A 23894-nucleotide genomic window follows, 5' to 3' on the forward strand; every position below is an offset into this window, starting at 1 on the left:
GCTGCAGCTGCATACGGGGGGGGGGGGGGGGGGGGCGGGGGGCGCGGACTCAGCCCGGCATCGTAGCAACGGGATTCCTCGTGAGTGGCAGCCATGACGCAGTCCGTAGTGATTCAGGGTGAGCACGCGAGTACTCTCTAACCTATCCCGGGATCCCGTTTCGCCAAGCCCCTTCCCATCTACAGCCGCTTGACCGCTGGTGCTTTTGTCTTTTTCCCTCCCCTTACAGTAGGCCAGTGCGGGAATCAGATAGGCTGCCGCTTCTGGGATCTAGCACTGCGGGAACACGCGGCCGTTAACAAGGTAATAAGACCCGCCTACTTTTCCTCGGGGAGGGTGCGCGTCAGCGCGCGCGTGCGCAGTAGAACGCTAACTGTTCGAATGGTTTTCCCACCACGCCCACCACTTGCGCCCGCTTTGTTTTGCGAAGCAGCGGCCGAGGGGAGGGAGTGAAGGCCGCGAGGCGGTTGGAGAGCGGCGCGTGCGCATTTTGTCCTTCACCGGCCTCGCTTGGCAGAGCCTCCCGAGGAACGGTTAAAATGGCTGCAACTTCAAAACTATCAGTCGCTGCTTTGCCCAGTGCTTTTAGAAATAACTTCCACCCCCATGTTCTGCTTTAAACGACCAGTCTTTGTAGAATAGTACAGAATGCGAAAGGACCGGGTGGAACTCTGAAGGCGGCCTGAACCGTCCTTGGCCGGCTTTGTCGCCATATCCCGCGGCTGCAGGTGCCTTCTTGAGCCACCAGGTGGCATCGCTGCCCTGCGGTTCTGCGGCCCTCCGCTGTTTGGTCCTTGCGATGGTGGCAGTCTTAGCTGGTATCGTATCGTTACTGCTGCACTCACCTACTCTAACGAGCCGAACAAATCTCCAGTTACACTCTTGACTTTTTATCAGTCGCTTTTTATTTTTTGTAGCCCAAATTCCGAATTTCCTCCTTTGTTGACTGACTAGTTGGTTGTTTTAACAAGCTTTTGGAATGATCTGCGGTATGTTTTTGTTTTACTACATGCACGAGTTGAACGCTTTGCCTAACAGGTTCCTGGGACGATATAAATTAGCGCCATTAGAACTTGACATTGAAAAGTAACAACTTTGTCCTTTACAGATTGTTACTTATACTGGGGTTCTTTAGCAGGTTGGGAAATTTCTGCAGTGTGATTTCAAGTACTTACGGTTTTGAAGTTTGTGTGTAGAATCATAAAATTAAAAGGGGCCAACCCCCTGATCTGCGTTAAACCATCCCTCTAAAAATGGGAATGTAGATTTAATCAGGCCGTAAGTGGGGGGGGGGTGTTACCCCAACCTAAGCGGCAAGCCCATTCATATCAAGAAGGAAAAAAATGAGGTTAAACTGTAGATCATGTTTGGGATGCTTGCACAGACTTCTTTGCATCTATATGGGTTGCCCAGATCTTGCAAGAGTCATTCGGAAGGTGTTAGAATCCAACATGCAACACTTTGCACAATGAACTGTCAACTCAAGCCATCTGTTAGAACAGAAAAGGTGCCGGTACAATATAATCTAGGACTTTTTGTTTGAAAGACTGTAAAGAGTTTGTGATCCAGTGTGTCTGAGTAGCTGGCATTTCTTTTGAATAGACAGGAGGTATCAACAGAGTGCATCTGACTAGTAGGAGGAGGACAAGTGCCACAATCTTCAGATATTCTATTTCCAGTTGGTGGGAGAGGGGTGTATATATGCTTACATGGTAACACTGACAGTATTCTGGGCAAGACAGAAGCCTTTGTAAGCTTCAGGGAATACCCAAAATATGCACAATCACAACCCCCCATGACATATTTTAACAGACACATACCCCAAAGAGAGAAAAAAAGTAATACATACATGTACTTATATGGGGGTGGGGGACAGGAAAGAGTGGGAAGGCTGAAGCAGGAAGGAAAGGGAAGGAGATTGGGAGCAGGGAGGCCAACGTGGAAAACAAATGCAGAGGTTTGAAAGGGGAAGTCTTTCTAAATATTAGCATGTGTAGAGAGTTTTATTTTTATGTAGTCATGCTAGAAGTCTAAGCACAAGTTTCACACCAGTGTTTACTTACAGAAGTCTTTATTTTGTAGAAAGGAATTTATGATGAAGCATTAAGCAGTTTCTTTAGAAATGTGACCTCTAGGTAAGTTTTCTTTTATGAAAAATCAAGTTATTAAACATGCATTTGTTTTAAAATTGTTTGGAGTCCATGGGGGAATATTACTGCATCAGACCTTGCACTACTCAGTCTAGTTAGCATCCTGTGCTGCCATGGTAAGATGAAGGCCTAGCATTCACTGCACATATTTATTGTTTGGTGTAGGTCCCAGTTACTACCATTTCTGTCAGCACAATCCTTTACCTGTGTACTCTGAAATAAGTCCTATTTAGTTCAATAGGGCTTGCACACAGGTAAGTAAGTTTAGAACTGTAACCTGTATTTCCTTCCCTTGGGGAGTATAAACGTGAAATGTCAATGGGTGCAGTCTGTGCTGGTGCCCAATCACGTCAACATCAGTATTGCATTATCAGTATATGGCCTATCATTATCTGTGGCTCAGGCCTGTAATCATTGAGCCTCAGTGCTTGGAATTCATTGTTTTGGAAAAGTGCTTACATTTTCAGTCTCAGTGATTTCACTGGTTGGAATAGCCCTGGTGTAGTGGTTAGTTGCTAATGCTGGGAACAATAGATGGCAAAAGAAGAAGGGGAAGGCAGAGAATGAGGTGGTTATCTAGTCACTGAAGCAGTTGGTATGAGCTTGAGTGGACTCCGTGGGATGGTGGAGGACAGGAAGGCCTGGAGGAATGTTGTCCATGGGGTCATGATGGGTCGGACACGACTTCGCAACTAACAACAAGAAGTGGTTAGTTGGTACCGGTATGTTCTCATCTTGACCTCACCAATTCAGATATTCATGCAAATTATTGCATGGCTTGCACAGTACAGCAGCAACAGCAACTTTGAGAATATCATCATTTTGCACTAGAAAATGTCTTCATTTTGCATTCTGCTCTAGCAAAATTGCAGAAATATTTCCTGAGATCCAGCTACATGCTGGGTACTTTAGTAGCCTTAGATGACTACAGATATTAAGAAGGTTAATTTTTTTCCTCCTTTTGATTCCATACCTGCAAAAGCCTTGCCAAGTTCTATGTGCTCAGCTTCTCTTCTTTATTGTGTCTATATCCCATCTTTGTACCCAAAATAGCACTCAAAGTGGCTGACAATGATACAGTAAAGATTAAAAATAAAATCTTAATTAAAATATACAATACAATGTATAAAGCACAAGTAAACATTAAAATATTAATTAGAATAACATGCAGTTTAGTGTAGTCCTTAAAGCAGTGATGGGGAACCTTTTAGAGACCGAATGCCCAAACTGCAACCCAAAACCCACTGATTTATCGCAAAGTGCCAACACTGCAATAAAACCTGAAAACTGAGGTTTTAGTTTAGAAAAAACAACTGACAGCCAGTCCAAGCAAATATATAAACTTGGCAGTGCACTGACCAGCCATGTGAAAGCTCAGATGAGTTGTGGCTAATGAGTCGCGGCTCGTGATGTCTTTGGCGCCGCTACTCCTTTCCGAGTATGTTTATAGCCGCTGTTATCCGATGCTCGGCTGCTGGGGCAATGCTGGGGCGACTTGGCCCACATGCTGACAGGGCACTGCATGCCCACTGTAGCACGCATCCCATAGGTTCGCCAGCACTGGCCTAACCCTACCCTGGTGCACTCCCCTAACCCTAGTGTAAGGGTAAAATAGCATTGGAAGGGGTGATATGAAAAAGCCTTACTTGAGTAGCTTTTTCTGCGTAGCTCATCATTTCTGCCCATTCTAAACACATTCCAACTATCAAAATCATGCCAGGGCACGTCATTTTTCTAACCCTAACCCTATCCTTATGCCTACCCCTACCCCTAATACAGGGCTAAAGTTCCACTGAAAATAGGACAATGTTGAAAAGCCGTCCTTGAACAGCTTTTTCTGCATGGCTCAACATTTCTGCCCATTCTAAACACATTCCAACTATCAAAATCATGCCAGGGCACGTCATTTTTCTAACCCTAACCCTATCCTTATGCCTACCCCTACCCCTAATACAGGGCTAAAGTTCCACTGAAAATAGGACAATGTTGAAAAGCCTTCCTTGAACAGCTTTTTCTGCACGGCTCAACATTTCTGCCCATTCTAAACACATGCCAACCATCAAACTCATGCCAGGACACTACATTTTTCTAATCCTACCCTGGTGCACACCCCTAACCATAATATTGGGTAAAAGTTCCATTGAAAAGAGGACGATTTTGAAAAAGCCTTCCTTGAGCAGCTTTTTCTGTGCAGCTCAACATTTCTGTCCAATGTAGACACATTCCAACCATCAAAACCATGCCAGGACACCTCATTTTTCTAACCCTAACCATACCCTGGGGCACAACCCTTACCCTAATGTAGGGTGAAAGTTCCATTGAAAAGAGGACGATTTTGAAAAAGCCTTCCTTGAGTAGCTTTTTCTCCACAGCTCATCATTTCTGCTCATTCTAAACACATTCCAACCATCAAAACCATGCCAGGACACCTCGTTTTTCTAACCCTAACCCAGTGATGGCGAACCTTTTAGAGACCGAGTGCCCAAACTGCAACCCAAAACCCACTTATTTATTGCAAAGTGCCAACACTGCAATAAAACCTGAAAACTGAGGTTTTAGTTTAGAAAAAGCAACTCACAGCCAGTCCAAGCAAATATATATATATATATATATATACACACATCTCTCTCTCTCTCTCTCTCTCTCTCTCTCTCTCTCTCTCTCTCTCTCTCCTTGGCAGCTCACTGACCAGCCATGCGAAAGCTCAGATGAGTCACAGCCAATGAGTTGCAGCTCGTGACATCATCGCCTGGCACCCGTATTCCTTTCCAAGCATGTGCATGGCCCCTATGTGTGCCATTATCCAATGCTCGGCTGCTGAGGCGACTTGGCTTGCGTGCCCACTGTGGCACGCATGCCATACTTTTGCCACCACTGTGTTAATGCATTTCCCTGGACACAGTAGTTCCAGATTCTCATTCCCCACTGACCATGAAGCTCGCTGAGTGCCTGAGCCAGTCACTGACTCTTGGCTTAACCTACCTCAAAGAGCTATTATGAGGATAAAATAATAGGATGCTAGCTTGAGTTCTTCATGAGAGGAGAAAAGGCTTGATATAAATGTAATCTAATGTAATAGTAATATACAAGTATGAGTAAGAGCAGTGATGCCTGCAAAGGCAGCTATCTTGATATGTATTCTTGTTATGTTTCCTTTTTTAAAAACAGTAGAGAGGAGAAAAGAATTATAAGATCCTGACCTCTTACGTATGATCCTTCTCTGTGATTCTCTTCATTAATTTGACTTCTGATTCTTTTAGGACAGATGGTGTTGGTGCTGATGTTTCTCGAGGAAAAATCTGTTCCTTAAAAGCACGTGTAAGGGGAAAATTAATCTTTGTCTCTCCTTCAGCTTTTTATGCCTCTGAAATTTTTCTTATGATTGTCATGTTTATTATAAACTTTATTTTATATTTCTCCATAGAAAATAGTATTTTTAGAAACAGAATATAAAGTTGGTGTTCAAAAGAGCAGGTTCTGCTTGGAGAAGGTCTCATTCAGTGACCAAAAACCTGCCCATTAGCACGACTAGCATTAAAGTTATTTTATATTGGTCTAAACTCCAGAAACCCAGGAAAGCAGAAGCTAAGTATGATACCTTTACTGATATGCCCTATGATTAATAATTATTTTGTACAAGGTCACAAATTGTTCTTTCTTCACCTTATTCTCCACCCATCCACACTTTTTCTTGGTCTTCCAGGTCCAAATCTAGATTGGAGGATGGAAAGCCTCAGGCCAGTAAAGTAGCCCACATTGTCCTGGTCCTCACAAAGCATTGAGCCTTACTGTGTTGCAGAATTGGGAACTGTGCATTTAGTGGTTACCACATAAGAAATTTCAACCCTAGAGTCCAGCTGTCATATCCATACTTCTAGAGTCTAGATTTAAAAAATAAATAACTTTTCTGTTCAGGAAAGGAGTAAGAGTGAAGGCTGTATTTAGTGACCTCCTTTTCACTGTTGGCACAGTGCTTTTGAAATGAAGAACAAATACCATTCTGTGATATGTTATTAACAATGATTGGGCAGTCCCATTGTATTTGAGGTACATTTAGCTACTGCTAAAAGTATTGTTGACTTAAAAGACGAGAAAGTGGTTTAGAGAGCATTTTGGATGAGAAAAGATTAAAAGTATATGTAGCGTTGTGAAAAGATTGAGTAGTTTTTTAGGGGGGAGGGTTGGCAAGAACATGTTTCTTCAGTATAAAACCAGTGTTTAATGTTTTGTGTTGCACATGTGCATTTAATGTTTGAGTTGTTTTAAATTAGGGTAGTTAAAATTATCCTCTATTAAATTTCATACCAAAGCATAAAAATTAGGCCACAATTTTCTGGAGTCAGCTTTGTTATTCAGTGACTGAGTAGGAAATCAAAGCAAAGAAAATCTCCATTATCTTTCATTGTATTGTATTTTGTGCATTTTGTATTTAAGGCAGGCATTCTGGGTGAGCGTAAATTCTTTTTGGTCTACCCCCTAAGGCTGTGCTGATTGACATGGAAGAGGGTGTAGTGAATGAAATTCTGCAGGGGCCACTGAGAGATGTCTTTGATAGCAAGCAGCTGATCACAGATGTTTCTGGCTCAGGGAACAACTGGTGAGAATGAATTCTGTTTCATAAATCTTCATAGAGAAGTTTGTTGCACAAATTAGATAGTAATTGAAAGTAGGACTCTTTATGTTTCTGTCTTTATACTATCTTTGGTCTATGAAATAAATGAGCATGCTAAGATGCCTATTTAGTTGGTATCTCCTTGGAAAAAAACTTCAGAGACACAAACTAGCAATTATCCTGCCAACATTTCATAAATACTGGTTTTTTTCCTTTTTAGCATTTTTGTATACTTCCATAAACAGGCATATTGTGTTACTGCTGATTTTTTAAAATTACAAATATTTGTACTCTGCCTTTCAGGATACAAATATTTCTCAGGCTGCTTACAAGTAACTTTAAAATACAGTCTAAAAAAGCACAGTGATTGGTATTATCTAACGAGCTATCAGGATACTTCTGACAGGACAGCTGATGTAAGATGGCCTGGGAGGGAGGGGCAGTCCAGCTGGAATAGGAGTGGGTGCCTGGCATTGTCTTTGCTTTCTGCCTTCACTGTCTTGGAATTCTGCCTACAAGACAGTTGGTAGTAGATGACCCTCTAGTGGGAGGGAAGTATCCATCATCTAGACAATCATCTGCTTCTGCTGCAGCAGCTTCAGTTCAAATGGAAATCTAATGAAAGATATGAACAGCTGACCATAGAGAAGAAAGAAAACAGATGGCTCGTTAAGCCAAAGAAATCCCAACTTCATAAAAATGCTTTTAAGTGGTTCTTTAATGAAAAGGAAAATTTTGGATAAAATTGATCAGATATTATACTACCAATGCACAAAGCAGTCCTAAGAACTTTCTAATAATTCCCGAAGTCACAAAAACAGGCAGGGGACTCCAGGAAATAGTACATAACAATTCCACAATATTGCAATTAACTAAACAGCATTCAATCATTGTTTTGGTACTGATAAGTATTTATTAATAAAATAAGGATCGGTTACCTGGTGGGACCACTCCCTCTTTCTCCCCCTCTGCATGTTTACAGATTTTATGTGCAAGTTTTGTGTCAACATACAACTAGTGAGAGTGTAGAAACACACAATTACCAGGTTAGCAATGCAAATTCACCCAAGCTTTAGTGTTACTTATCAAACTGTATTTCCTGAGGTTTTGTAGATCAAAGTATAAGCCAGCATTCATTTTTTGTCCAAGTCGTAAACAAAAATCATGGTTCAGACAGTTCTATGCAAATGCATTTTTCAGGTGCCAAGGAACTATGAACAAGTCCAGAGACACTGTGGAACCCACAGGGTAGAGAATAGACTTGCGTAATGCCTGAATTGGTTTGACTAAGCACAAGGAATTTCCCCAATCCAAATGACCTGAGGTTTATTTCCAAGATTTTACACCCTACCATTATATGGGCACCACAGTTCCCAGGCCACCTTTCAACAAAATTAAAATTACAAGATTAATTCATAAAGTTACATCTAATGTTGCGTGTCCACCAGCATAATGGAAACCACTTGCAGCAGGTCTTCTTCTCTGATCTTCTCTGATCTTTGCAGTCCCCTGATATTCCCCCTTAAGTTTGCCCCAGAGGATTTTGGGACCCCCCAAAGCTGCTTTGGGTGGATATGGGGGCTACAGAAGTGAAGAACTAAAGGATGATCTTTTGTGCAAGTGTGGGTACGGTCATACAATATTAGATTTAAGCCATACAATTTAATACAATACAATAAAACAATAACAAGCAGGTGAGCACGGCATATCAAACCAATTTAATAGGCATCAGTCCATGGAAGTTCAGTAGTTTGGCATATGGAATACCTGCTGGATAAAAATGTCTGAATTTTTGATAGCAGACCATCAAGAGGGAGAGGGGCTGTAGAACACCTACTGAAAGCTTCAAATAACTCCTTATATTTTTGGGGTTGGGCCTATTAACCTTCATTTTCTTGATCATTTAAACTTTTGGTTAAAAGCTTCTAGTCATTCACACTGTTTGGCTTTGTTTTAAATAATGTTTCAATGTAATCTGTTATCGTTTTTTTTTAAGAGGACAAAGGATGTCCTTAGACACAAAACTTCTGAGTAAGTCCCATACAGGCTAGTAGGCCTTTTCCCTTGCTAGTTTGGAAGAGGAAAATGGAGTTGGAGGATCAGCCATCAGGAGAAAGGTGTGGGGAAGTCTGTTTCTACCAGCCCAACTACATGTACCTCCATTGGATCCAAGCCATTATGAATAACTCAAAACTGTCAGAACTGAAGTACAGGGATTCACATTAAAAATATCATATTTTCAGGGCTGTGGGCCACAAAATGTATGGATGCCGGTACCAAGAGCATATTGTTGAAAAGCTGAGGAAGGCTGCAGAGCATTGTGACTGCCTCCAGTGCTTTTTTATCATTCATTCCATGGGAGGGGGTGAGTATTGCTGCAGCCCAGCAGCTGCAACCGTGAGAGGTAAATTGGAAGAAAACTTTAAAATATGAATGCAGTGATCTAAAATTACGAACATGTTAAAGACCTAAGTTGTTAAAATGGAAAACTTACTCTGACATGTAAGAGTTACTTTGAACAGGATAGACATTTTTTAATGGAATGTGGGCCTGCTATAAAAGTCATGCTTGTCTAATGCAAAAGTTGGCTGCATTATTTTTGTTCCTACCAGCATTGCCTTGAATCCTCGCATATATGTGTAGTGCTTATGAAGCCCAGAACAAGGTTAGAGATGAGAACCTCCCTTCCCATATATCATTTGCCAGAAGATTTATGAGAGGAAGCTAATTTGTCTCTGTCTTGCCCAAAACCAAGTGAAAAGCCACTTAGCACACTTGAGTTCTTTGTGCTGTGCAATGAACTCTGGACATGAAAGGAATCCTTTTTTTATTGTACAGTCACAGACCCAATAAAGAGAGGAATCTTTTACTTTCTCTGGACATGAAAGAAATCATTCACTTCATGTTGGGTCAGGGTGGTTGGATGCTTGAATAAAGTAGATAGTAGACCCCTCCTCTTATCAGAATACTATCTTTGGAAATGCAACTTTCAGGGAATAATCTATAGCATAACAGCATCTTATATACATGGTTTCAGTATGATTTACATGAGGAGAGAGTGACTCTTTCCTGTAGGATTCCCAACTTCAAACCTTATTCACCATAAGCTCATTAGGTGGCCTTAGGCAACTGATCATTCACTTCTATGACCTGTGAATTATAGTAGCCTACACTTGAGAGTTCCTTTGAGAACAAAATAGAAATGTACACATGCATTTATATAATCTCATTATTTCTTCAGTTTGAGAAAAACAGCATAGTCTACCATCAGGGCTGCACACAGGTTATATTTATTAACTCAGAACTATAAATTGGACAGTTCTTACTCATGTAGAACATTTCCTCTAAATCCAATAAGTTAGGAACAAGGTCTAGAAGCTGTTGAGGACATACTGTTTTCAAAGCTGGGTTCACTGCAAATTTGGACCACTGATGCCATTTGAGATGCATCTCATTGTTTCTCTCAGTCTGATTCTAGAATTTGAGGCTGCCTTTCTTTCCTGTTTAGTTTGTGGTTCGTTGCAGTTTTACAAAGTTCACAGGAAAAACCAGGGTGATACGATATTTAGATTTTTTTTCCTTTCAGCACTTCCCTTTCAAACTAGTAGTAAGCCAGCATCACAAGAAATAGTCATTGTGATTCGCCATCTTAAGAGCTCAAAGTAAGTTTTCCGATATAAATTGATCCAGGCAAACCCCAGTCTGACCACTGATTGATGAATGTTTATTTAAAATAAAATCTAGCGCATGATTTGTTAGAAATTCAGAATAGAAAGACAAGACAACAACATAACACAAGACTTCTTTCACATTCTTTTTTCACATTCCTCCTATTTTTCTGTCTTACTCCTAGGAACGGGATCTGGTCTTGGTACATTTCTTCTAAGGATACTTGAAGATGAATTTCCAGAAGTTTATAGATTCGTTACCTCAGTTTATCCATCTCGTGAGGATGATGTTGTTACCTCTCCCTATAACAGCGTATTGGCTATGAAGGAACTCAGTGATCATGCTGACTGTGTCCTGCCAATTGAAAATGAAGTAAGAATCCATAGTCTTGTGGACATGTTACCATGTTTCCCTGAAAATAAGTCCTATCCCGAAAATAAAACTCAGTACTTTTTTTGGTACTTGCTAAAATATAAGACCTACCCCGAAACTAGGATCTAGCTGTGTTTATTCCCAGGGTCAGTGGGGAACATAAAGAGCCTTTTTAAACTTTATTTGTTAACTTAACTTTAACTTAATGCACTGTGTGGAGGACAGGTGCTTATGCAGCTCTGCTCCCTCTATGCTTCCTCTGTAGCGCCGGCTCCTGTCACAGGCAGAGTGATACCAAATGTACACATATTCATGCTGTTGTACATGAATAAGTGTGGATTGTTGTACACATTAAAAATAAAATAAAAAATAAATAAAATAAAAATAATCTTAAATATTACCCCAAAAATAAGACGTAGTGTGTTTTTGTGAGCCAAAAATATATAAGACAATGTCTTATTTTTGGGGTAATATTTAAGATTATGATATATTTGTTATCAAGATTTTCTTGATCAGTTGCAGTTAAACTGTTACATTTAAACTCAACAGTAAAGAGAGCTTTGTATCATTTTAGTAAAAGCAAAAGCTTAAGTCTTGAATCAAGGGGTGTATCACAATTTAAAAGAAATAACTGTAGCTTTCATTGTTTAAAACATAGTCCCAAAGTGACCCACTTACCTTAACATTGATGGGGCAGGAGTATGTGATAGCATCTGCGTACAGAAGATGGGTGGTTTCTCAAGCAGAGAATTCAACTCTTCTCATGAGTAGGCAGGCAATAAAACTTATTAGACCCTAGTGAAAAATCAAGGATGTGCTTTGAGTATATAACTCACTTCTGTTCCCCCATTATGGGACTTTACAGGTCTAGGCATTTTGAAATTCTCACATTAGTCCTTTATCTGTAATATTGTCATCCTACCAGAATCTTGTGCAGTATTGGAGCTACCTAAATCACTGGTCCAGATAGCAGATGTTCTTCTGTCATATCCTACTATTAGATCTGTCAAGTGTGCAAACATTAGTCATAAAAAGTAGAATATGTAACAGGGAAGCTACCATTTTTCTAGAAAGATACAACAGCCTATAGAGATTTGCCGGAACAATCCTTGACTAATCCTAGAATTTGCAGCATATCTAAAAAGATTGGTAAAAAAAGATAAATTGTTGCCAGGCCTTAGTTCTCCAAGTCTTGTGAAATGCACAACAATGCAAGTTTCCACCTGGTAGGAGTACAGATAGAAAGCAACTTAACACAATCTTTTAGTCATTTATACACAGAAACACATGAAGTGTTTCTTTTGACTAAGGGCTTTCCTGATGTTGAAACAAAAGCCATGAGGGAAAGGCACTGAATGCAGCAAATGAGTATAGGAAAAACATTTCTCAGAAGTGCCTAAATGTATTAGGGGTTGATGCATCACAAGAAACAAAACAAATTTCTTTCTTGGGGGCATTTTGGCAGCGTGCAAAAGTAAACTTAGTTCTCTTATTGTGTAATGGAAGAACTAAGGGTTTACTTTTCCAGACCGCCAGATATCCCAAAGAAAGAAACTTGTGCTCCAAAATACATTGACCCTTAATGTTTGCCTTTTCATCAGTCATTTTCAGTGAAGAAAATGGCAAAATGTTGTACCTATCCTAGTGCACATAGCCCATCTCTACTTAGTGGGTTGTGAGGAAAATAATATTGGCAGATTGCCTTACTGAATGTCATGGCCTTATTTGTGCTCACCCTTTGCCATTGTTAACAATTTCATAGGTTTGCTTAATCACATGAGAAACAATTCACACACCATTCAAAAAAGTATTTGGAAAAAAGAAACAAAACAAAATGCATGGAGTTGTATGTTTCATGTGTATTTTCCTATCTGTTTCTGCAAGGGAATCAGCCTTCTAAGTGGTGCAACTACATGAGCTCTGGTGAAACAAGTGGGCACTGAGTTTTTCTTTTATGCAGCATTTTTATAAGTGTTTAGATTTCAAATTTGTGGCACGCTTTGGATTTCCTTCTAGTTCAAAGATCAGGATATAAACATTTTAATAATGTATATCTGGGTAGATCAGCCTCTTGCACTCACAAAACATGATCACATAACATAAGAACTTTAGCTGGAAAGGCCCATGGAAGCCCTTAATGTCAGCTCCAGCACACAAACAGCAATTGGCTACAGTTGGAGCACTAGGACCAGGGATGATGGAAGTGAATAAAGGTCTTGGCAAGGTGCAGCAGAGAAGAGGCAAAGGTAAAGTCAGGACAAACAAGGGTCAGATACCCAGCAAGGCAATAAAGGGTCCAGAAGGCAAGGGTCACATACTGGTGGCATGGCAGATCCAGAGGAGAAGGCAAAGTAAAGAATGGGAAAAGATCAGATGCCTGGTAATGGTGCAGTAGGATGGCACCAGGACAAGTGGCGGTCAAGGCACAGTTGGAGATGTTGTAGAATTGGAGGCAGAAGCTCGTTCAGGATCACAAAGCAGCCACCATGAAGAAAAGCAGCGAACTCTGCCAAGTTCACTGTGGCAAACTTGGCAGGGTTGAGCAGCCTTTTATGGCACCTCCTGTGGCTTCCAGCTGGCTCCATGATCATAGTGGTTCTAACACCTGCAAACACCCAGATGCCTGATACTAGCCGTCAGTGTATTTATTTGCTTAAAGTTTTTGTATCCCGCCCTTCATGATGTCTCAGGGCAGCAACACAATAAATCAATATAAATATGGTATAGCATCACAAACAAATAAAATCCAAAGTAAAAACACAAATTCACATTTAAAATAATAGTAAAATAAAAAGGTTTTATTTATTTGCAAGGTAAAAAGGACCTCCTGTTCTATCAAGAAACCAGGAGAACTACACTGCTCTGGAGACAGAGACAACAGTGTGTGTGTTGAATGGTTAAACCACCTTAATCTTTAGTTTTATACAGCTATTTTTCTCGATTTGTGGGTCCTCTTGCAGGGCCAACAGCCAGGTCACCCTGTGCTGCTCAGGTATCCTGCCTGCCTGACAGCTGGAATTCCACAGAAAACACTGAAGCTCTTTCTCTCAGGCTCTTCTTTCTAATCCCTCAGAGAGGCACCTCAGATGTCTAGGGCAGTCCCTTCTCATTACAAGCTTTTGCCTCCCATCAGGCCAACTTGGGTAATGGCCTAAATTCAGTAACTTGCCTGGCTGTCGCCACCTCCTTTCTACACCCAGATTACCCTCAAAGGTGTGCATGTTCCTCATGTGCACATTAAGGATTGACAGTCAAAGAAATACAGTTTAGAGATGAAGACATAAGATATATTCAGTTGCTTACAGTCCACACTTTCTATCCTGCTCTCTGGATATTTTTGCTTTTCCTCCCCAGCCCAAAGCAGCTCTTCCACTCCCTGTCACAGCTCTCTGCCTTTTGCCCACATTCCAAGTGTGGTGATTGACTTTGCTCTCAGCAAGCAAGAGGCAGATCTCCACCTGCCCACCACAGTCGTACATGGAGTAAACCAATTGAAATGAGTTCATTTCATTGGGTTTGCTCATAGAATTAGTTTGGATCCAGGTTATTGCAGTTATGCCTGCGTTTTCTTAAATTTATTTGAAACAACCAAGAAAAACATTGAGGCTAATTTGTTAGTACACATTATAATCTATGGCAGTGGTTCCCAAACTTTTTAAGTCATGGAACCTTTCTGAAGACATTCTTCTCCCCACGGAACCCTAACTCTATCCCTGATAGAGGGTTCCCTTTTTTTTAAGTAAGCCTTGTGAACCCACAATGTTCTTCCTTCTTCATCTGCTCCTATTGTCTGAATGCTTTGCATAACATAGTCAGTGATGAAATAAAAAGAAAACATTTGAATATAACAAATTAATAAATGTGGTAATATCTGAAATGAATTCTTTCAATTATTCTCACTACACAGTAGAAATCTAGGAACCAAATGATGTAATGCATTTCCTTGTTTGCTGTTTGGATGCCAACTGACAATCAAATAGATGGCCTTGTGTTGTTTCATTTTAAATCCATTTTAATTTGATTTTTGAGATTTTTTGCAGAACCCTAGGGTTCTGCTGAACAAAGTTTGGGAACTGCTGATCTAGGGGAAAGCCCATTGTGTCTAAGTAGCTTGCACTAGACTGTGCAGTAAGCAGTTAATTTCTAGTGAATTATACAGAGTTAATTTGTATAATGAATTTCTGATCAGCTTTTTTATTCGTGTCTCCCTCTCAGTCTTTATTTGACATAGTTAGTAAAATTAATCAGATGACTAATTGTGGAAAGTTAGGATCAACTGTGAAGCAAACAAGCCCAATAACTTCAAGTGCGGGAGGAATACATCATTCTCATGAGAAACCCTTTGATACTATGAATAATATCGTGGCTAATTTACTGCTCAACTTGACCAGGTGAGCTTCTGAAAATTCTGACTAGAAAATAAGTTGCTAATACAATGAAGTATTTTATCTTCTTAATAGGATTATTACAAACTTTCCCCAATCCATCAGAGTCACTGATCCATTTGCAGGTACAAGATTTTGTCTATTTGGGGTAGGGGATACATTGAATTGGTGGGAACAATTTCAGTGGCATTATATACTCACTATTGGCAGCTGGGTAGTAGCGGGGTTTTAAAATGTCATGGTGGCAATAGCAAAAAGATAAATGAAAAAGAAACTGCTGTCCTGCCACCAGTGGGAAACATCCATTCTTCTTGCAAACTTTCACAAATATATTGCCTTTCCCATTTGTGTTGTTCATTTTGGCACACCACATACCAATTTGAGCCCCATGTTTTAAAACTTCAGGCTTACAGTTCACCCTAAATATATATATGTCCACGTGTATTCCCTAACCCCAACAAGAATAATCCTTTGCAGGATTTCCATCAGCCCTGGAACAAGGGATCTGTAACAATGCTTGGAATTAACAGAGGAGGAGAAACATTTCCCTTTTCTACCCTCCCAAGATGAACCACTTGGGTTATGCCTGGCGGTTACCTGAGTTCTTAATCAGTATGTACTTTAGCAAGGAAAAGGTTCTATAGGGTGCGAAAGGATATAAGTATTCCTTTCCTTCCACCATACTGATCCTTCCCATCTCTTAAAAAGGAAGAGATTTCTTGAGCATGATGGCATACATTACAGGCATTCCAAGATATATCAGTAGGTAGGGACTTGAATAAACCTTTTGCCTTTGCTGAAACCACATTTTATTTTTTACAGCTGTGCTCAACATATCATGCCTCTTGTAGCCCATTAAACATTTGATCTTATCAGGCTATGTTGGGGTGTTTGGTAATTTTGTTTTCAATTTACAGGTTTTTTTTCTTCTGCTAACTGGGGAATTTCCCTAAGCTTATAAAAAATGCTGCCTTTTCTTTGAATGATCCTGGTTTGTTGCCTGGCGCAAAACTGTCAAGTTTGTCCTTAGAAATTTGCCCATCTTTCAAATATTGTACTAAAATACTTCTCATATAGTGGAAGAAGAATAGATGTTTTCTGCTTTTCTAACATTTATATTGCCTACTATTTTTCATGATGAAAATGGAGCTCTGTCTCCCATCATGTAAGTACAGATTTCTGTTTCTTGATTAACATTTATACTGAAAGCTATATAAATATGCGACACTTCCCTTTTACACGTCATGATTTCATGGCCATATTCCTGTTCAACACCTCCAGCTACTCATACCTGGCATCTAGTAGTAGACAGTGACGTTTGGTGCAGTTGAGACATTGACGAAATCTCTCTATCCATCGCTCCCCAACTGCCTGTATGAATGCCTATTCACAGAGAAATCTGTGTATACCTTTCAGCTCTGCTAGGTTTGAAGGATCTCTTAATATGGATCTTAATGAAATCAGCATGAATTTGGTCCCATTTCCTCGACTTCATTATCTGGTTTCAAGCTTAACTCCTCTGTACACACTGGCTGATGTTAATGTGCCTTCTCGAAGGTAGGTAGCTTTGACTTTTTGAATCTTGCAGAATGATAGCCATGTTAAGCAGCAGCATGCTGAGGTTTTTTTTTTTTTTCCAGTAAAACTTGATAAGGCGTTAGGAACCAACCAGGCACAGTCCATGCCATTTCAGTGGACATTTTATGGTGGGAGTGAGGTTGAGTTACTTCTGAAACATTTTGCTGTATTATTTTGACAATTTTCAAGGAATGATAAATAAGTTTAAATCCATATGAGGTTATATCTTCATGGGCCAATCTTACGAATGTTTACACAGAAAAAGTTCACATAACTCCCAGCATCTTTCCAGGTAGCCGTTGCACCCTATGACACCCGTAGAGTAAGAAGCTTGTGTAGTAGGTTCTGCCTGTCAGGACATGTCTGCTGTGCCTCTGCCAGTAGGCCACTCTTTGGTGTCCCAGACCTAGGAATCACCAGCCACCATTACAACTGAGCAACAGCTATGCTCTTGTCTACAGATGAAATTGAATCTAATTAGGAATATCTATTTTTAAAAAAAGATAGAATTTCTTGCACTTGAATTATTCAAAGCTTCAGTTTGCTTTTCAAATGTTTGTTACTTCAGTCTAGTTCTCTTTGCCAGATACTCAGAAACCCTTTGGAAAATTGAGAATTGTTAACACTACTAAGTATTGCAACTACTAAGTATTGCAAGTACCCCTTTCTTTTGTCTCTTAGGTTAGACCAGATGTTTTCAGATGCTTTTAGCAAAGATCACCAACTGTTACAAGCTGACCCAAAGCATAGCTTGTACCTTGCCTGTGCCCTGCTGGTCAGAGGAAATGTACAGATTTCAGATCTTCGTAGAAACATTGAAAGGTTTGTGCACAACCTGTACTAGAATTGTGCATGCATGTATATAATTTATAATATATAATTTTTAGGTAGATGTTTTAAAAGCTACCTCAACTATGAGAATCCCCTTTTTCTCACATGCTATTTTATTGAGCATTTAATTTTGCAGAAGAATAAAATGTGAATTTAACTGCAATGAGTTGCTTGTTACTGAAATCACATGAAAGCATCACTAGGCACAAATGATCAAATCTGCTGTTAACATGCTTGCTTTACTTAGTGCTTTTTTCAATATTTATCATATCATTTCCAAATTTTGCCTTTGCAGGTTGAAACCCTCACTTCAGTTTGTCTCCTGGAATCAAGAAGGATGGAAAACCAGCTTATGTTCTGTACCTCCTGTAGGCCATTCTCACTCACTGTTGGCATTGGCAAATAACACGTGTGTGAAACCTACTTTCATAGAGCTCAAGGAAAGATTCGTTAGGCTGTACAAGAAGAAAGTAAGCCGGAGAATAAGTAGTATCCTAATGTTAACTAGTTCATTTATCCTTGTATAAAGTATGGTCAGTTTTTGAAAGTACTTTGTGTGAAGTGTATGAAAGGTGGATTTTTAAAAATCCATGGGATAGTCCATCCTTCCATGCATATAGTTGCATTCATGGAAAGAATCACAAAATGACTTGTCTTTTTCTGCTCCCTTCCCTTTTTGCTTCACCGGGAGCCAGCCATTTTTGTAACTCCAGACTTTTTAAACCTCTTTCAGACTCCAAGTGAAGCAAAGGGAGAAGTAGTATAGGGTATCCTCTTACTACAGACAAAACTGCAACCTCCTTTTAAATTGGAAGAAAATAGAATTAATTTGTTTGGCTTTTTTCCATAAACCATAGGACTAAAGTAACACTTAACTCTTGCAGGCTCATCTTCATCATTACCTACACATTGATGGCATGGAACAGAGCTGTTTCTCTGAAGCACTTTCGTCTTTGTCAGATTTAATAGAGGAATATAATCAGCTAGAAGCTGCCAGTTGTGGACCTACAGTAGACCCACCCCGACTTAAGATAGCAATGTAACACTTGAGGGGCTTGGTAGGGTTTTAAAGGTAAGACATCAGCAAATTATGCACATAAGTTCCACCCCATGTGGAACACAGTTACATATAATGGACTAAAATCGGGAAGGGGAAACAAAAAAAGCACTTTGGCTTGAATATGTTCTTTTAAAAAGAGCATTATAAATGTCATTCTCAAAGGATTGTGGAAGCTGGCTAAATTTCTCATGTATCATATTGCACATATGTTGGACTACATCTGTTGTCAAACCAGGAGGATATTACAGTATCCTCACAGGGCACCTCTCCTCCAATATTCTGTGATGTGCTTCTGTGTTAAGTACTGTGTTTGAAGATACTGTATATAGATTATTAAAACATATTTTGGATAATTTTGACCATATTTGTAAATAGTTTTAATAAATGACATTTTATTTTGCTTTCAAAATAAAATAAAATAAAATATATAGCTACATAGCTATATTGAATTGTTGTTTGTAGCATACCCAGTACTGCAACACAGCTGATTATCAGCTTCTCCATATTACCAGCTGCAGATTGAGAATCTAAAAAGTGTACTACCTCTAGCTAGAAATGCAAGGTATTTGTTACTGTATACGCAGTACATATTTCTGAAGCTTAAACACATTATGGAATTAAATTCAAATGCATTCTGATTAGGATCCAGACTTTTGTCCCTCTGTGAACTGTGAACAGAACAGCTTGCTTTCTTTTTCTCCCTTTCTTTCACTGAGGAAGTAGAGACTCCCCACTTGGAGAAAGGGGGCAGCATTGTGATTTCCAGAGCACTTTTGGATGAGGGGGGTACAGTGGGGAGGTGAAAGAGTAGAACTCTTATAAAAAATGCTTTACAAATATCATGGATTAATAATAAATATAATGCATTTTGATAACACGCAATCATGCTTTACAGGTCTTTCACAAACATTCCTCAATAAATGCCCTGTTACTGTGAAGCTGAGAAGATCCATGAATGTTAACTGGCTTAGGTGCACATAGGACTTGTGCAATACTTCTTTGCTAAAAAATCAGTTGAATGTTCTTTGAAAACCATAGTTTTCTGTGGAATATGGGTGTTCATTTCCCATATAACTAACCTATTTGCTACTTATTTGATCACCTTCCTTCCCCCCCAGTGCCATTTACATTTGTCTATAAAAGCCTTAGTTCAGAAAATATATCTCCAGGATTATTGCATGTCTTCTGACAAACACAAGATGTAATCCACATCATCTTCCACTTAAAGGTGCCTTCCTTAGGGCAGTCAAACTGTACTGTAATCATTATAGACTTATTAGGAGTGCAGCATCTCTTGTCCAGGCAGATACCGCAAAAGGTAGGCTTATATCTTTGCCTACTTGTGCAGCCGGAAAAGGCTAGTTTCTCTGCTTTGGCATGTTGAAATGTAGGCCGGCATGTTTTGCCTTTAGGGATCTGAAAATATAAAGAGGAAGTATCTTAATGTTACACTAAAAATGAAAGTTACTATTTTGTACACCGAAGTAGAAGCAGTACTTGGACCAAATGGTTAGTTGCTTTAACAGGAAAAACAATTTTAAAATCTAAAGGACCGTCTGCACCAGATATACCTACCTGCCCCCTTAGATCAGCTCAGGAGGTCCTACGAGAACCACCCCTCAGGGAGATGAGAGAGGTGGCATCTAAGCAAAGGGCCTTTTCTGCTGCTGCTCCCATCCCTGGAACTCCCTCCCTAGGGAAATTTGCCTGGCACCATCTCTATTTTCCTTTCAGAACCAGGCAAAGATCTTTTTAGGAATTTTTTTAACCTTTAGCCTGTATGTTATGGCCCTTTTTAATTGTTTTTATAGATGTTTAATTCATTGTTTTAATTGGTTTTTAATGTGTTTTACTCTGTTAGTATGTTTTGCATTGTTAAGCCACCTAGGAAGGGCACGGCAATTATAGGCGGCCTATAAATATATGTAAATAAATACATATATAAATACATATATTTTCTGATATGTTCAAGATGACACCACTTGAGAGAAGTGTTTGTAAGGATGGGACAGCTGAAGACTCTGGTATGTCAGCACCAACACTTAAGTTCTACCTGAAAGCATCTCTTCCTAAAATTATCAGAGGGAACTATGCTGAATTAGCAACCATGTTTACTCTGGCCTTGAAGGCTGCATAGGAAAATAACCATGGGTTTCTAAGGGTTGGGTTGTTATTCCTCCCTCCCAATCACAAATCCAGGGTAAACACTACTATTTCCAAATGCAGTTTTGAGGTAGTAATGGAATAGCCGCTCAGGCTGCCACAATCAGAAACCTTAATTTCTCTTGTGTTTGTGCAAATACATTTTCCATTGTTCTTTGGAAAATCCTATACAAGCAAAAATACCTGTGATAGTCCACAAAAAACCCTGCAGACTCTACAGTTAAGCAATGCCTTGATTAGAATCAATCAAAATGTCACAAATGTCAAAAACCTTTGTAACATGGTTTGTTCATAAGAAGGTTTGCCCAATGACTTGTATTTTTAGAAAGAGTTCTGAAAGCAAATACATTTTGCCTGAATAGGAAATAATATTCTACATTACAGTTTACCTTTAATGTCTTTGGAAATTTTTCTTGACATGGTTGAATAAAGCAGAGTCTCCTTTCCTTCTTCATTTCACACTTAGTATTTTCATTGGTCACTCTATCAGAAATACCAATACCGCAGGTATGAGAACATGGTGTCCATGGAGTTGCCTGAACCAGGCATTTCTTCTTCAAAACAAGTGGCAGGCTTCTGAAAGCTAGGAGATAGAGATGCATTACATTTGCGAATTAAAACCATTACACTATCCCAATTTGAACTCAGCAGTAAGCCAACCAAAATAAGTAATATAATTCAATAATTGAGTATTTCAGATTCTCCTCTTGGATTTCTTTGCACTTGAGTTACAAAATAAGGTTGAGATTTGTAGAACTGCAAGTTCCATTAAATCTTATAGCTATTTGATCCCCAAACATGCAAAAATTGGGATGTTTTACATCTTTGGTGGCAGGGGTGCATTGGTCTGTTCATAACTTTCATGTTTGCTGTGAAAGGCAACTGCATTCCTCTCTAGCTCTTAAAATACCCTTTGTACCTGTGTAAAAATGGATTATGGGCATCTAGGCCTACGTTCATCAATATACATGTGCTGAACTTAGTTCTGGATGAATTTGGTTTTCTTTAAGAAAATTAGAGTTGAAGGATGTTTTCTTCCTATGTTTCACTTCCAAATATTCAGAGTACTAATAGCTACATATATTAAACCTGTATTTTAAAATCTCCATGTAGCAAATCCTGATAGAAATCTAGAGGATGACTGGCCAGATTTAAATGTGCACAGCTTAGAGGACAGAGCTGAAATATGAGGGTACCTGGTAAGTAAGCAGCAGCTTTAAATCTCAGTGCAGGAAGCAAATTTAAAAACCTGGCACATATCTGAAATAAATAAAGCAAGGTTACAAAGCTGTGGATTTTATATAGAGATTTATATTTATTGAGCATAAAATAATTGCCTTGCTTTTATGATAGAGGTTCATTAACTAGGACAGTGCAGGAGGAAAGGAAGAAAGATAGTAAAATATTAAAATAAGGCTTGGTGTTTGGCAAGATACTGAAAAACAGCTTTAACATTTAATTGTGACACTTCATGCAAACCATGCACTAATAGCATAATGAATCATTAGCTGCTTGGATTATTATGGAAGTTTTCTGCATTTTCATAAAAAAGTTATTCTACAACTGTTTGTTTAGCCTTATCCATCTTCTGTCGACTTTTGCTATGCTTCAACCTAATAATTCAGAAAGTGACCCATTTCTAATGTACAATAGTGTCTTACAAAGGAATACCAAATGGCTACTTATGCTATATGCTGAAGTGTCAGTATGTCCTGAAAGCCTTCTTTCAAGTAATTTTTCTTGATCTCACTTGTTTGGTGGGTGTCCTTCTGACTATATTTACTAGATATCTAAACAAATCTGGTGGCAGATCTATATACTTAAAAGGGTTAGGGACTTTAATATTCCTAGAACAAAATAGAGATCTTATGAGGATTGATCACAGATATAATTATAATTTCTCTCTAGTAAATAAATGCAACAATGACTGCAGTAGAGAAAAGGGCTCTTCAGCAAAAGATACACTAAATGGGGATGCCAAACTAAAGTGGTTTAGCAGGATGCACTGTGGAGGTAGCAAGCACCTATTTCCAACCCAACAACAAGAACATTAGCTTCCAGTCCACAAGAAGAAGACACTGTAATCTCCCTTCCTTGGAATGACTCATAATGATTAAGTGCAGAAAGCATCATTCCAGTTTGCAAGTACAGGGAAGAGATTCCAGATACTTCATACCATATGAAATGAGTATACATATTTTCATTACTTGTGCCTCTGGTGAATTTGAAGTTTTAAAAGGTATCTGTTCCTCTCACACTGCTGATGTGCCTCAGAGACATAAAGCATTCCCCAGCCATCCCCACTCTGATGCTTTGTAGATATGCTGGACTACAATGTTGAACTACAAATTGCTAGGCTGGGCTGAGTTGGGTTGTTGGCAGTTTAATCCTACACGTTTGGAAGACACCAAGTTGTAGAAAACTGACATAAGCGTTTTAGTTTGTTAAGTGGAATGATATAAAATTTATCCCATGTGCATGCACAGGAAAGGGGTTGGTCTCCTTGACATAAAACTGAACTTGTCCAAGTTAAATGAATCTGCCTGCAAGGACTAGACATTTCTATTCACCTCCTGATAAAAGGGAAATGTTAGGTTTTCTCCTCTAAATAAGGAAGTGCTTTTTTTCTTTTTGAGAGTATGTCAGAAGGAAATACATGATCAATCTGTACTTGCACACCTGGCATTAACTTGTAACCTGTTGACTGCTGCTCCTTTTGCTCTCCTGAAACACATTTGGAATTGCCAGATTTATTTCTGTTCCTGAGTGTGGTACATTCATTATGTGTTGGTTTTGAGATGAATACTGGTGTACAGCCAATTGCACCATTCACACACAAACACTTATAAAGAGGAGAGGGTTGGAAAGCTTGGCCATTGATATAGTGTGCACCATTTAGCTCACAGCCTACTGCTATCATATCTGGAAAGAGAAAAGGAAAAAAATAAGTGAACTTGTACAAAACTCTGTAAGGCATTGTTTCCTACACAATTGTAAAATAAGTTACCACCCCAATGACATTGAATAGTAGTAATGCTTGGCATTTATGGGTCCTCAGAGTTCTCAAATCAATT

The 23894-nt window shown here is 39.3% G+C and overlaps 2 protein-coding genes across 4 annotated transcripts in view; one reads left to right on the forward strand and one right to left on the reverse strand.

The window, feature by feature from the left end:
• Nucleotides 1–19854, forward strand: TUBE1 (tubulin epsilon 1). 3 transcript variants are annotated; one of them, XM_044426210.1, is made up of 13 exons: nt 1–118; nt 230–303; nt 2083–2135; nt 5411–5468; nt 6632–6747; nt 9006–9127; nt 10616–10803; nt 15019–15194; nt 16605–16745; nt 17448–17588; nt 17893–18067; nt 18482–18669; nt 19553–19854. In XM_044426210.1, exons 1-12 carry the CDS (start codon nt 94–96, stop codon nt 18638–18640), a joined length of 1428 nt encoding a protein of 475 aa, XP_044282145.1. In that variant the 5' UTR covers nt 1–93; the 3' UTR covers nt 18641–18669; nt 19553–19854. The 3 variants fall into 3 exon arrangements, with proteins under 3 accessions (XP_044282145.1, XP_044282136.1, XP_044282153.1); XM_044426201.1 differs by lacking the exon at nt 19553–19854 and having other exon boundaries at nt 2–118; nt 18482–19010; XM_044426218.1 differs by lacking the exons at nt 2083–2135; nt 5411–5468; nt 19553–19854 and having other exon boundaries at nt 2–118; nt 18482–19010.
• Nucleotides 19792–23894, reverse strand: part of CCN6 (cellular communication network factor 6) — a 12539-nt gene continuing 8436 nt past the window's right edge. The window contains exons 5-7 of the mRNA XM_044420943.1: nt 23500–23742; nt 21210–21403; nt 19792–20073 (exon numbers count right to left, since the gene is read on the reverse strand). Of these exons, the coding sequence (XP_044276878.1) occupies nt 19792–20073; nt 21210–21403; nt 23500–23742 (719 nt within the window). The remainder of the gene's footprint in view (nt 20074–21209; nt 21404–23499; nt 23743–23894) is intronic.

This window comes from Varanus komodoensis, unplaced genomic scaffold (assembly GCF_004798865.1).
Source record: "Varanus komodoensis strain SLA01 unplaced genomic scaffold, ASM479886v1 scaffold1, whole genome shotgun sequence".
NCBI classification, from domain to species: domain Eukaryota; kingdom Metazoa; phylum Chordata; class Lepidosauria; order Squamata; family Varanidae; genus Varanus; species Varanus komodoensis.